The sequence below is a fragment of the Canis lupus genome, chromosome 26 (genome assembly GCF_003254725.2).
Source record: "Canis lupus dingo isolate Sandy chromosome 26, ASM325472v2, whole genome shotgun sequence".
Lineage (NCBI taxonomy): Eukaryota > Metazoa > Chordata > Mammalia > Carnivora > Canidae > Canis > Canis lupus.
In genome coordinates, this window is record NC_064268.1 from 19393189 (window position 1) to 19407214 (window position 14026).

At 48.2% G+C, this 14026-nt stretch overlaps 1 protein-coding gene across 4 annotated transcripts in view; it reads left to right on the forward strand.

Moving 5' to 3' along the window:
* Positions 1 to 14026, forward strand: part of KIAA1671 (KIAA1671 ortholog) — a 202050-nt gene that overhangs the window by 62620 nt on the left and 125404 nt on the right. For all 4 annotated transcript variants that reach the window (XM_049102034.1, XM_049102032.1, XM_049102035.1 and 1 more), the window contains 2 exons: positions 3456 to 6236; positions 13569 to 13703. In XM_049102034.1, coding sequence (XP_048957991.1) covers positions 3456 to 6236; positions 13569 to 13703 — 2916 coding nt within the window. The remainder of the gene's footprint in view (positions 1 to 3455; positions 6237 to 13568; positions 13704 to 14026) is intronic.

The window sequence follows — 14026 nt, forward strand, 5'->3', positions numbered from 1 at the left end:
AGCATATATATGAGTTTTGAAACTATATCACCATCACGATACTGAACATCTCCGGCACGTGCAAGTTTCTTTTTTTGTAGCCACCCTTGTCCCCTCCTCCTACCCCCAAACAGCCACTGATCTGCTTTCTGTTATTCTAGACGAGTTTGCATTTTGTAGGTTTTTTTCTAGATTTTTCTATAAATGCAACCAGTGCTTTTTTTTTTTTTTTGATCTGTCTTCTTTCACCCAGAATAATTATTTTGAGATGTGTCATATCGTGTCCATGTGTGTATCAATAGTTTATTCCTTTCTGTAGCTGGGTTGCATTCCATTGTGTGGGCAGACATGATCTGTTTATCCATTTGGCCTGTTAATGGATGTTTGGGTTGTTTCCTGTTTTGGGGGGCCTTTGCATGTAAAAGAGCTCTGAACATTTGTGGGCAAGGCTTTGTAGGGACATCTATTTTCTTTTCTCTTGGGTAAATGCCTAGGAATGGCTGGATGGTATGGTAGGTGGAGGTTTCACTTTTTAAGACACGTATGCAGACTTTTAAACACCAGAGCTTGTTGGCAAGCCCACTTGTACACTGTGAGCTGGATCCGAGGGGCAGTGCCCACCACTCCTGAGGTGGGGTTTTCCCTGCTTTTTGTCCTTGGATGTTCTGAAACACTTCTTTGAAAATGGTGGAGAGAGGGTCCCATTGAAGTAAAAGCCTCTTATATTCGCATTAAAATGGTGTAGTGGTAACAAGAACCGAAAGGACCATGTGAAGCAAGTGGGACAAAGTGCTGGTTGTCATTGAATCTAGGGGATGGGTTGAGGTGAATTTATTATTTTCTCTCTACTTTTGTATATGTTTGGAAAACTTTTAAGAAATGAAAGTTAATAAAGGAACCCTTCCTTGCTTTATTTATTATTTGAGATTACAGAGATTTGATCTCTGTAAATAGATTTTTCTTTTGGTAATTCTTTTTATTGTAGTAAAAGACACATAACACGAAATATACAATTTTAATTTGTTTTTGAGAACAGTGAATATATTTTTAAATTTAAAAACAATCTTTCTCAGGGTGCCTGAGTGGCTCTCTTGGTTAAGCATCTGCCTTCAGCTCAGGTCATGATCTCAGGGTCCTGGGATGGAGTCCCACATCAGACTCCCCGCTCAGCAGGGAGTATGCTTCTCCCTCAGTCCCTCCCCCAGCTCACACTTGCTCTCTCTCTCTCTCAAATAAATAAATAAATAAAATTTAAAAATGTATATATACACACATACACACATATATGAAAATATACACACACAATACTAGGAGAAAGTTCCAGAACATTCTTCAAAGATACACTCCTCCCCATTGATAACAGCTGTTATCCAGGAAGGGCACTGGTAGTAGAATATTTGAAGTCTCAAAAGGACTTTGAGCTTTGTCTTGTTTAGAAAGAATGGATTCAGGAGCACCTGAGTGGCTCAGTGGTTGAGTGTCTGCCTTTGGCTCAGGGCATGATCCCAGGGTCCTGGGATCGAGTTCTGCATCAGACTCCTTGCAGGGAGCCTAATTCTCCCCTTGCCTATGTTTCTGCCTCTCTCTGTGTGTCTCTCATGAATAAATAAATAAAATCTTAAAAAAAAAAAGAGAAGAGAATGGATTCATACATTATGTATGCAAATTTTATGTAATAAAATGTGAGTCAACACTTTAAATGAAAATAGCTTTTGAATTCTTTAATGGCATTCCATCATCTGCAGTAGAGATTGGCAAACTGTAGCTCTGTGTGTATCCTAATTATTTTATTTTATTTTTATTTAAGATTTATTCATTTTTTTGTGAGAGATAGAGATCATGAGTGGGGGTGAGGAGGGGCAGAGGGAGAGGCAGACAAGCAGATTCCCTGCTGAGTGGGGAGCCCAAGAGACACACAGGGGGCTCCATCCCAGGACCCTGAGGTCATGATCTGAGCTGAAATCAAGATTTGGACACTCAACAGATTGAGCCACCCAAGCACCACATCCTAACAATTCTAAAGTGAATAATTCAGTGACATTAAGTGTATTCTCAGCATTATACAACCACCACCACCATCTCGTTCCAGAATTTATTTATTTTTATTTATTTTTTAAAATGTAAGTAATCTCTACACCCAGTGTGGGGCTTAAACTCATGACCTTGAGGTTAAGAGCCACATGCTCTTCTGACTGAGCTATCCAGCTGCCACCAGAATTTTTTATCACTCCAAATGGAAATCTTAGCTAGTCATTCACTTCCCGTCTTCCACCTGTGGCCTCTGACAACCACGAATCTACTTTCTATCCCCATAGACCTGCCTGTTCTGAGTTCCATATAAGTGGAATTACAAAACATGTATCCTTTTATGTCTGGCTTCTTTCAATTAGCAGAATATTGCTTTCAAGGTTCATCTATGTTGGAGCATGAATCGGTATTTTGTTCCTTTTTATGGTTGAATACGATCCCATTGTATAGATAGGCCATGATTTGTTTATCTGTTCTTCTGCAGGTAGGCATTTGGGTGATTTCTAGCTTTTGAAGATTGTGAAGTGTACTGCTGTAGACATAGGTGCACACACACACAAAAAAAGACATAGGTGCACAATTTTTTGTGTGAACCCCTCTTTTCACTTCTTTTGGGTATCTACCCAGGAATGGGATTGGTGGGTTAGATGATGGTTTCCTTAACTTGTTGAAGGAGACTTCTTTCTAGATTAAGTAGACATCTTTATAGATTAAGAAATGACTAAGTAATACTATAAAACCGAACAGAACTGAGTGTGTAAGAGGGAAAGCGATGTTCTCCTCATTCCTTCCTCCTCCCCTCACTCCCTTCCTGACAGTTTGATTTGTATCTTTTCTCCACTGTGTATCTACATGTATATACACATACACACACAGTTGTTGAGAAATGGTATTGTTTTATAAATACACTGTTCCACAGTCTGCTTTTCTCTCGCCCACACTACAGTATTTTATGTGTTGTTAGAGGTGACATGAGGACCCTCTCCGCTTCTGTGGATGCAGGTGCCCTGTGGCATTCCATTGTCTGAATTATGTCAGAGCTCATTTGGCCTGTGCCCCACAAATGGGCATTTAGGTTATTTCTGTGTCGGTTTGCTTTCTCTCTTTGCAGTGCTCCCCTAGCACTCTTGTTTATCCAGACTTGGGCATCTGAAGCAAAAAAGAATCTTGGGAGGAAATTGGCCAGATTAAAAGGAAAATGAGTATTTTAAGATCATGACATGAATGCTGAACTGTTCAAAAGTTGTACCCATTTATGTCCTTGCCAACAGTACCCAAGAGTGTTCATTTTCTCACATCCTCACCCACACTGGGTGTGTTCAGTCTTTAGAATTTTATGGTATCTTATGGTTTGATTTTAAAATCAGCTGTTTTGATCAGCTCACCTCTTCCTTTCTCTTTCAAATCCCTTAACGTAAATTGGATTGTTTCTTTTTTTTTTTTTCCAGCAAAAGGAAGGGCATGGTGTGGATGGAACATCCGTTCCAAGAAGCCCCTGGAAGCCTGGGACGCTCCGGGAGAAGTCTAGGCAGACAGAGCGGAAAGACGGTTCTAACCAAGTCCCTGTCAACTATCGAGGGGAAAGCTCGGTGGGAGCTCTGAACCCTTCTGACAGCACTCCAGAAGATGATGGAAGCTTCCAGACCGTGTGGGCTACTGTGTTTGAGCATCATGTGGAGAGACACACAGTGGCTAACCAGTCAGGACTTCGTCCCTCGGCCACACCCCCCAGAGATGTGGCGGATGCCCGTGTCTCAGAGCTCAAACCCAGGCCTGAGAGAGGCTCTTGGCTGGGGAGGGACCTGCCAGAAAAGACGAACCTCACAAAACAGAACTCCAGATGGGTTGAGAATCCCAGTACAGAGAAATGGGGATGGACCGCCCTTTCAAATGGTGAACCCAAACAGTATCACGTGCCCCTCTCAGAAGAGTACTCTTTGGATGAAAAACACAGTAAAAATTCTCCCCTATCCCAGAAGGTCGAGCCCAAGTATGACATCATGCACACCGTGGGCAACCGGGCGCACAGTGAGGCCGTCTCCACGGCGTTAGAGGAAAAAGCCATGACCCTGCGAAGCAGCAGGTCTCACCTCTCACCGAAGGGGAGGCAGCAGTCCCATGAGGTCACCCCTGCTGACCCAGAGTGCAGGCTGGAAGGTCAGGTTGGGTCTGTCCAAAGGGTCAGTTTGATTTGGGAAGCCCGAGGGTTTCATGAAGCGAGTGGGCCAAAGCCTGACTCCCGAGAGCCAAAGGACACGTTTGGGAGCAATAGCCTGTCACCCAAGTGGGCAGGTGGGGTGACCATGAACTGGCACAAAGCCACCTTGGTGGCCAGTGAAGAGAAAGGCTCAGATTTGAACTCTGAGGGCAACAGCGAGCGCTCAGCCAGGCCCTGCGGTCCCGAAGTCACCTCGGGGAGGGCCATTCAGGCTGCTGTCCGGGAGGCCCCGCATGTGGGGCCTGGTATGGCCAGAACCTGGTCAGGAGGCTACAGCTTTGCAGGAGGAAGGGCTCCCCACCGGGGGTGCCCTCTGGATGAGCCCTCTGACTTCCGAGCACAGCCGCGTGCAGAAGTGCGGGTGCAGAAGGGGCCCCTAGTTGTGGCTGCCAGTGAGGGCAAACCACCACCGGCCCAGGCGCTGGAGCCTGAGGCCAAGATGCGGAAGGCGGGCCCTGTGGACCAGAGATTTGAGAGGTGGCGGCGGAGGACGTTGCCCCATGACGTGAAGTTTGATGAATTCAGCTTCCTGGGCCCAGAAAACTCTTGGAAGGTGGAGCAGAGACAAACTGAACCTTTGAGCCCCACCACCAGTGCCTTAAGAAAACCTGAGCCATCCCACAGTAGGGTGGAGACGCAGGAGGTGAGCCCTGGTGCTTCACAGGACCAGACTCGGCCAGCAGTGAAGCAAGGGTCCTCTTTGGAACCCAGGGCGACATTTTTTGCGGTGACATATCAGATTCCTGATACTCAAAAAGCAAAGAGTGTTGTTAAGTCAGGGCCTGAAAACTTGACAGAACATTCTAGAAAAATAGTCCCACCTCCTTCTCCTCATTCTCGAACATCTGCCTTGGTTTCTCTTAACCACGAAGAGCCACTGGAGGCCAAGGGGAGTAACAACTGGTCTAAGGGCACAGAGCGGGACGGCACAAGCTATTCAAAACCTCTGAAGCCAACAGACCGCCCATCGCCTCTTGGGGACAGGGTTCTGGATGCTTCTAGTGAAAGAATCATGGGTGCTGATGCTTTATGGGTCCATTGGGGACCAGAAGATGGCTCCGGTTTTCAGAGTGGGAGCAGGACATCCCCGGGCAATGCCCCCAAAACACCCCCGGCTTCCAGAAGTCACCCAGAAGCCAGCGATCTCCTCATCAGAAGGGACACCGAAGTGATCAGCGTGAAGGTCCCAGGTAAAGTCAAAGATGGCTACAGATCCAGCGTGCTGGACATCGACGCCCTGATGGCGGAGTACAAGAAGCAGGAGGTTCAGGAGCAGGTGGAGGGTACACCTGCAGCGCCCAGCGGCTCAACTCAGGAGAGGCCAGGCCAGCAAGGCAGGCTAGAGCCGAGAAGGAGGAGCTGGAAGGAGAGGTCCGAAGCCGAGGGTGTCCGGACACAAGCCAGTTTTGCTGAAGCAAACCACAGTTCTTCTCTCGGCTCAGGCAAGCAGCCGGCAGAGACCCCAGGGGCAGCCGCGAACACCAGATTCAGCCCTCCTCTGTGGGCTCTGCCCCTCTCGGCTCCTTCTGAAAAATATCCAGGGGCCTCTTCTGGTCCCAGGAGAAAAGTTTCGGGAATCCCCGAGGATGACAGAAAGGACTTTGTTAGTAAACATCAGAGTGCAAACTATCAGAACTACCCAGCCGAGTCCAAGCCCACTCCCTGGGAAGATCTGGGTGGTGGGGCCTGCGTTTTGGCCAGATCCTCTCCCACTGACCAGAAGAAAGGGACCCCAAGGAAATCCGTCGGGAGGGGAGAGGAGGGCAGTGCCGTCCAGTGGGGTGATCACCCGTATGACTGCGGCAGACCACTGCTGGATGTCAAGAGGGCCTATTCGGAGAAAGGCCCCTCTGCCAAAATCCGGGAGGGCCTGTGTGTCATGCAGGAAGCCAGAGAGAGGAGGCAAGAGCAGCCCAAAGGGAGGTCCAGCCTCTCCGGAGACAGTTCTGAGGCCAAGGAGACCAGAATGGGGCCCTGCCGGTGGGAGTCGGGGACTCGAGACAGTTTAAAGGTGAGTAGGAAGGCTGCGTCAGTTTTGTAAAACGTTGATTAAGATATAGGCCAGGGCTCTCAACCTCCCATACCCTGGGGGCCGGGTGGGTATGTAAATAAATGGAGTCAGACCGAGTGTGGGACTCTAGGGAGTGGGGAGGGGGGGGATTGGGGCAAATAGCCCATTTCCTGTGGGAGGGGGGAAGGGTAGCTGCTGCTCACTTCCAGCTGCTTTTTGATGTCCAGGGGCCACCAGTTTGAAAGCTCTGGCCTAGAGTGATGATAATCATACATGTATGGAGCACCCACTGCCTGTTCCTGTGTATTGTATCAGGTTCATTATCGTGTCCCTAATATTCAGCATAATGTGTGACATTTTGTGAACCTGCAAGGAATACTTGTTGAATGAGTGAATGAGCCATCTTCTGTGAGTCTCATGACAAGCCCTCTTTTGTGGGATTGTTGGTAGTTTGGGTTGCCATAGAAGCAGACCCTTGCAAGTGGTTGTTTTATTTTTATTTTTTAAGATTCTATTTATTTATTATTTTTTTTGAGAGCAAGAAACAGCACGTGTGAGAGGGCACGAGTAGGGGGAGAAGCAGAGGGAGAAGCAGACTCCCCACCGAGCACAGAGCCCAACGTGGGGCTCCATCTCACGATCCTGAGATCGTGACCTGAGCCAAAAATCAAGAGTTGGACGCTTCACTGACTGAGCCACCCAGGTGCCCTGCAAGTGGTTGTTTTAGGAGGTGCTCCCTGGCGGGGTCCCCAGTGGAGAAGTGATGCAGGGAATGAGAGGCTGGTGATGAAGGTGCCCCTCTGGGCATTTGGGGCTCATTCTCGCTGGAGTCCTCTGGAGGTAGCATAGATCACCCCTGACTTGTCCTGTCCAATGGGCAAGGAACCTGGAGTATTTATTTTCCAGTTCCCTTCTGCCGTCGCCTGAGGCTACTTCTGAGGCTGTCAACATTCAGACTCTTCCATCCTGGCTGGTGCCATGCTCGGTGGTGGAGAGGACTCCTCACACAGCAGGACACCATTGCCACTGGCATGTACTTGAGCATGGGGCAGGGCGCCCACAATGTCTGCTGCAGATGTGATCTTTTTGTACAGATGGAAAAACTCCCAAGCCCAGAGAAGTTAAATAACTTGTCTCAGGTCACACAGCACCACATGGCAACCTAGTGTTTGAACCCAGGTCTGGCTAGATACACAGGCTTTCCAGTAGCTACTCTGTGGTAAATGGGAACCTTGAAGATGGGGAAGAAATCTGAGTATAAATCCCCCTATGCCTCTCTTGCATATCCTCAGCATCCTCCTATCCCACTGGTACTTAGCTTCTTTTCTGGTCCAAATTCATAGAGTTTCTTTCTGGAAATACAAGCAAATAGGAACACACATTCTTATTTTTGCCTCTCTTTTCCATCAAAGAGAGCATCCTCTGTAGGGACTGCAACTTTGGTTGCATATGGGAGTAACCCACCTCTGTCCCTTAGACTGAGTGGTGAAGGGCAAACCCTTCCCCTGAGGGCCCGAGCCTCATCTATCTCATCTGGAAAAAGAAAGTAGAGGGTCCGGCCTGGACAGGGACATTGTAGAAGCAAAACCGTGGGATGATGTCAATAAAGGTCACGACACAAAGGGTCAGCGAAGGCTTTTCGGGTACTGCGTCCAGTCTCCACTCTGCCGCTCACCAGCTGTGTGCGAGACAGTCACTTTGCCTCCCTGGGCCTCAGGTGCCTCACCAGCATTGACAGAAGTTTCTGCCCGGGCGGCTCTGTGGGTAGGCTGAATGGAGATGCAGCGTGGATCGAGCACCCAGTGCGTAGGAGCGCAGGGCCAGACTGTGGGTTTGCCCATGCGCTGCCCCAGGAGGGGCTCACGAGGCTGTTCTTGTGGGAACAGCGGGAGAGGGGAGAGGACAAGGAAATGTGACACTGAATCTATCCACCAGCGCCTTGCTCAGGGGCCTGCTGGCAGCGGGAGAGTCAGGGCGGCATGGAAGGGGCCCCCAGCCTGGCCTTGGATGCTGGCCCGGGGTGTGCTCGCCCCAGGAGTGCTCGTTGTCAGGGGATCTGTTTTCTCACCGAGGGATTGGGAAGCCTTGGACTGGCTCCTTGTTTCCCTTCTCTCCTGTCCAACCAGCTTTGGTTCTAGATCTTGAAAAAATAAATAAAAGCCATACAGAAGTACAAAATGTTGGTTGTTAAAAATTCAGGGCTCACAAGAGTGGATTAAAAAAGTGTACCCCCAAACCTCTCTCCATTCCTATCCCACAGATGCAGCCACTATTAGTTTTTGATATCTTTGGGGCTTTCCTATACCACAGAGTAGCTTGTCCATCACGTATATCTTTGTTGTTGTTGGTTTTTTAAAGATTTTATTTATTTGTCCATGAGAGACACAGAGAAAGGCAGAAACATAGGCAGAGGGAGAAGCAGGATCCCTGCAGGGAGCCCGATGTGGGACTCCATCCCAGGACCCCAGGATCATGACTGGAGCCGAAGGCAGACACTCAACCCCTGAGCCATCCAGGTGCCCCATATACGTCTTTATTTGTAATTATATTTTCCTAACTGCAAGAATAGTGAACACTGTGTGAAAGTGAACGTGTTATGGAAGCATAGCGTTTAGAATGTGAGGCTCCCCTAAATGATGAGTCTGGGTGTACAGCCTCCCAGCCCATCAGGGGTTCTCAACCACAGGTAGTTTTGCCCTCTAGGGTACCTTTGGTGAAGTGTGAGACATTTTTCTGTTGTCACCACTAGGGAAGAGTTTTCTCCCCGCATCTAGTGGGTGGAGGCAGGGATGCTTGCTACCAGAAGTGAGAATCATCCAGTCCCTAATGTGTATAGCTCTGTAGGCAAAGAAACCCAACCAGATACAGACACAGGCCAATAACATGCTGTCTAATGGAAACATGGTAATATTCTACAAAAAAATCTTACAACTTGCTTAAAAAAAATAACAATAAGGGACCCCTGGTTGGCTCAGCAGTTGAATATCTGCCTTTGGCTCAGGTCATGATCTTGGGGTCCTGGGATTGAATCTTCCATCAGGCTCCCCGTGGGGAGCCTGCTTCTCTTTGTGTGTCTCTCATGAATAAATAAATAAATTCTTTAAAAAAATTAACAATAAAAAGAACAGTGTGTAGATAATCACCTTGTCATTTTTAGTGGTCGCAAAGTATTTTATTAAGTGACTGAGCCCAAACCTTTTTTACCCGGTTTAAACCTTTTTAAACCTTTTTTTTTTTTTTTTAAGATTTTATTTATTTATTCATGAGAGACACAGAGAGAGAGGCAGAGACACAGGCAGAGGGAGAAGCAGGCTCCATACAGGGAGCCTGATGTGGGACTCAATCCCGGGACTCCAGGATCACGCCCTGGGCCAAAGGCAGGCACTAAATCACTGAGCCACCCAGGGATCCCCCATATCCAGCCACTTGTTGATGGACATTTGGGTTGGTTAGGGTTTTTGTATTGGAAACAGCTTTAGCAAGCATCTTGGTGCATGTTTGCTCCTATGGGTGAGGCTTTCTTGATGCACAGCCAGCGTTTCTCATGCACCCCACATGGGGTGCGATCATACTTAAAGTGATCCCCCTGCCCTCCCTCCCTCCTCCTCTTTCTTTTTCTTTTTCACTTAAGAAACATTTTTCGAAACTTTGTCCCAGTCCCGACTGCAGTATTCTATTTAATCAAATGATTTATTTGAATTTCAAAAGAGAGAACATTCTCAAGAGGATCCAATAATACTTAAAGGCATGGGAGGCAGCCTGTACCTCCCTGTACCTCCCTTGCCATCATCGGCATTCCTCCCATCCTGTGACCACTTAGCTTCTTTCCTGGCCCAAATGCATAGAGTTTCTTTCTGAAAATACAAGCAAATAGGAACACACATTCTTATTCTTGCCTCTCTTTTCCATCAAAGAGAGCATCCTCTGCAGGGGGTTGAAACTTTGGTTGCATGTGGGAGTAATCCAGGCAACCCAAAAAGAGAGCCTTGCAGGGTCTCACCCCGACCAGTTGGTTGGAATCCCTGGGGTGGGGCCCACCTTTGTTAGATTTGGCACTTGCCTTTTTTTCCTATATGTTGTGAGTCTGAGAGCTTTCAGATTCCTCATCCGTTTTGACTGCTGTATGGTTAGAGAGGGGTGAATATTCCTGATCTTGTGCTAATGACAGACCACATTCAGATGTCATTTTGCACTCGGGCAGGGTTTGCCTGTGTACTTAGAATGGCGAGAGTCTAAAGGGAGCGTGGTTGTAATTTTGCAGGGGTCACACCAGAGTGCCCTGCGCCGGGGGCCGCACCTGGTTAAATCCTCGCCGGCAGTGACAGGGACCCGTCTCCCCTCGGCCTGAGCAGCCAAGTGCATTACCAGACTTCTGGATGTGATGCTCCAGACGAGTGCCCCTCATCTTGTCACCTGAGTGACAAGTGAGGCTTTTTGTTTTTCCTTCCCACCCCCTGCTTGCTTATGTTTTGCCCACTGTTCTTTTGGAACATGGTCCTTGGTCCTTTTCTCATGGAGTTGTTGGAGTTCTTTACTAGGAAGGTGAACCATTTGTACACTTACGATTCAATTTCTCCTCGGGAGCCGTGCTGGACTGTCTATTGGGCAGACCTAGGATCGGGCCCTAGCTTTGTGACTTATTAGCTGTGTGATCTTGAGCATTTTGCCAGACCTCTGTGAGCCTCAATTTCTTCATCTGGAATGTGAGTCCTGTCTACTTCATGGCTTGTTGGAGATTTATCGTGAAGTAATGTGTGGTCAAGCCCCTGGCCCAGGGCCTGATGTGAAAGAGGTTTGAGGGAACCTCCAGACCTCTGTTCATTTACTACATTTAATAAATGGGCTAACCCAGTGCCAGGCCCTGTTCTAGGCCCCGGGGCTGCTGGGAGGTACCAGCCCACTGTATCAGGCTGTGCCATGCAATAAGGCAACCACATGTGGTTCTTTCAATGTAAATTAGTTAAAGTTAAATAAGATTAAAAGTTCTGGGTGACTTAGTGGTTGAGCATCTGCCTTTGGCTCAGGGTATAATCCCAGGGTCCTGGGATTGAGTCCTGCGTCAGGTTCCCCACAGGAAGCCTGCTTCTCCCTCTGCCTATGTCTCTGCCTCTCTCTGTGTGTCTGTTATGAATAATTAAATAATATCTTTTAAAAAAAAGTTCAGTACCTCAGTCCTGGTAGCCACATTCAAGTGCTCAAAAGTCAGGGGTGGCTCATGGCAACTGTATTGTATAGTCCAGATAGAGAACATCTCCATAATCACAGGATGTTCCAGCAGATGGCTTCAGTCTAGGGGGACAAACCTTAAGTGAGCGAGAGTACTAAGTTCCGGGGAGATAAAAGAAGAGGTGATAGGGAGCTGACTCTAAGAGGATGGTCAGGGGAAGGTCACCTGGGGAGGGGACCTGAAAAATACCACTTGAGTGTTGGCTGTGGTGGGAATGAGCCAGTCCTATGGATGCTGGAAGGGTGCCAGTTGGCATGGTTCGGAAGAGGGGGCACAGAGTATAAGGGAGCCACTGATTTCCAAGGCAATTGCACCATTGTACATTCCATTCCACCAGCAGTGCATGAGGGCTGATTTCCGTACATCCTTGCCAATGCTCATCTGTCCTTTTGATTCTAGCCATCCTACTGTGTATGAAGGTCTCTCATTGTGGTTTTGACTTGTGTTTTCCATGGCACATCTTTTCATGTGCCTGTTTGACCATGTGTGTTCCTTCTTTGTTCAGATCCTTTGTCTATTCTTAACTGGGTTATTGTTCTTTTTTATTATTGAGTTGTAATTACTCTTTGTATATTCTGGACACAAGTGCCTTAGCAGACATAGAATTTGCAGAAATTTCCTCCCATTCTGTGAGTTGTGTTTTTTGCTTTCTCAGTGGTATCCTTTGAAGCAAAGAAGTTTTTCATTTTGATGAACTCCAATTTATTTTTCTCTGGTCACTTGTGCTTTTGATGCCATATCAGAGAAACTGCTTCCTAATCCAGGGTCATGAACATTTACACCTATATTTTCTTCTGAGAGTTTTCTAGCCTTCGCTCTGGCCTTAAGGCCTTTGATCTATTTTGAGTTGATTTTGGTTTATGCTGTGAGGTTTGCAGCATGTTTCGAAGGCAGAGTCTCAGCTTTGTTGATGAGATTGGGAGAAGCCAAAGGACAGAGGCCAACCTGAGGGTCTTGGCTGGCACAGCTGGGTGATGGGCAGGGTGGGGGAACAGTTTTTGGGGGAAGGAATGGAGAGGCCTGTGATGAGTGTGAGCAGTACAGGGAGATGTGGAGTGAGCAGTGGGGCCCTGCGAGTCAGGGGTCCTGACACAGACAAAATTGGGAGTTGCCTGTGCGCAGATGGGATTTATGTAAAGCCAGGTGATGTTATGAGAGATCCCTGAGGGAGTGATGGAACAGGAAAGGAGAAGGCTCTGGGGCTGGCCCTGGATGAGTAGAAGTCCCTCTGTGATGCATGGAGGCTAAGAAAGAACAGCCAGGGAGGACTTGATGTCTCATAAGGTATCAAAAAAAAAAAAAAAAAAAAAGTCTGTGAGGCAAGGGATCCAGAATCCAGCCTTTCTCTTTACTCATGCTGTGTGTTCTTAAGGAGATGCCTTCCCCTTCCCTCTCTGGGCCTTTTTTTTTTTTCCCATTTGTGCAGGAAAAGTGTGAAACACGTGAACCACAAATTCTGGAGTCCCATATTTACTGGCCTGTGAATCTATCCCCTATATATAACTGGCTGGAAGAAAACCCTGCCTGATTCAGACTAGGTTTATCTAGTACTGCCCGTTCATACATCATTTCTCCCTGTATCTGTGCTTCTGTGTATGTGTGTTTGGGGGAAGTCACCAAAAGTTACTAGTGGCAGTAATGAGGCTGGCTGACATTTATGGAGGACTCCCTACTTACCTACCGGGCATGGGGGAGATGAGCCTGAAGCCAGGTGCCCAGGACCTGTGCGCATCGCTCTCTGGTGACAGCATGATGTCACACACTTTCCATACACTGCTCCTCACTGGGTTCTCCCCAAAGCCTAGAAGCTGACTGCTGTTATTAGGAGTCTTTTCCCACATGGTCCAGATGCAGAGAGGCTAAGGCACTAACCTAAGGCCACACAGTTATTTAGTGTCTGAGGCTGGGCTGAACCCAGACCCCACTTACCACCTCCCGTCATTAAGGTAGACTGTCGTGGGGTGGGGTTTCTGGCGCTTTAGTTTTCTTTTTGCGCTTTTAGGTACATTTTAGTCCATTTTAGGAATGGACTCTCTCGCTGTGACATGTTCTTCCTGTAAATGGAAAGCCCCAGTAAAGTCCTTTGCTTGTGTTCTGTGCCTCAGGTGCTGGCTCAGGACCTGGAGAAGGAGGATGCCCTGCAGGACAAGGAGCAGCCACTCTGGCAGGTGTCCCCTGTAGCCTCGGGCACCCGGAGAAGCCACAGTTTCTGCAAGGACAAGAGGAGCGGGCCCTTTGTGGTGAGTGGTGCTGGCATGGCCCGACTGGAACTTGTGCAGGGGTGCTGGGCATCAGACCTCACTGGGAATGTGGTCCTATGGACCGTCGAGGCTGGCTCAGGAGCCTGAGGGGGCCGAAGTGGGACAGGTGCCTGTCCAGGGAGCTGGTGTTGCTGGACTGGCTGGCTAGCGGTTTTCGATGTAGAGGGTGTTTGGTGGCTCTGCCAGGAAGCCTTCTCTCCTCTCGGGTTTCCAGCCCAATGCAGAGTGGTAACCCTAGCTGCCTGGTGTAGAACAAATAAGAGAACATGCCGTGGGCTCTGAAAGTTCTGGGTTCGAATCCC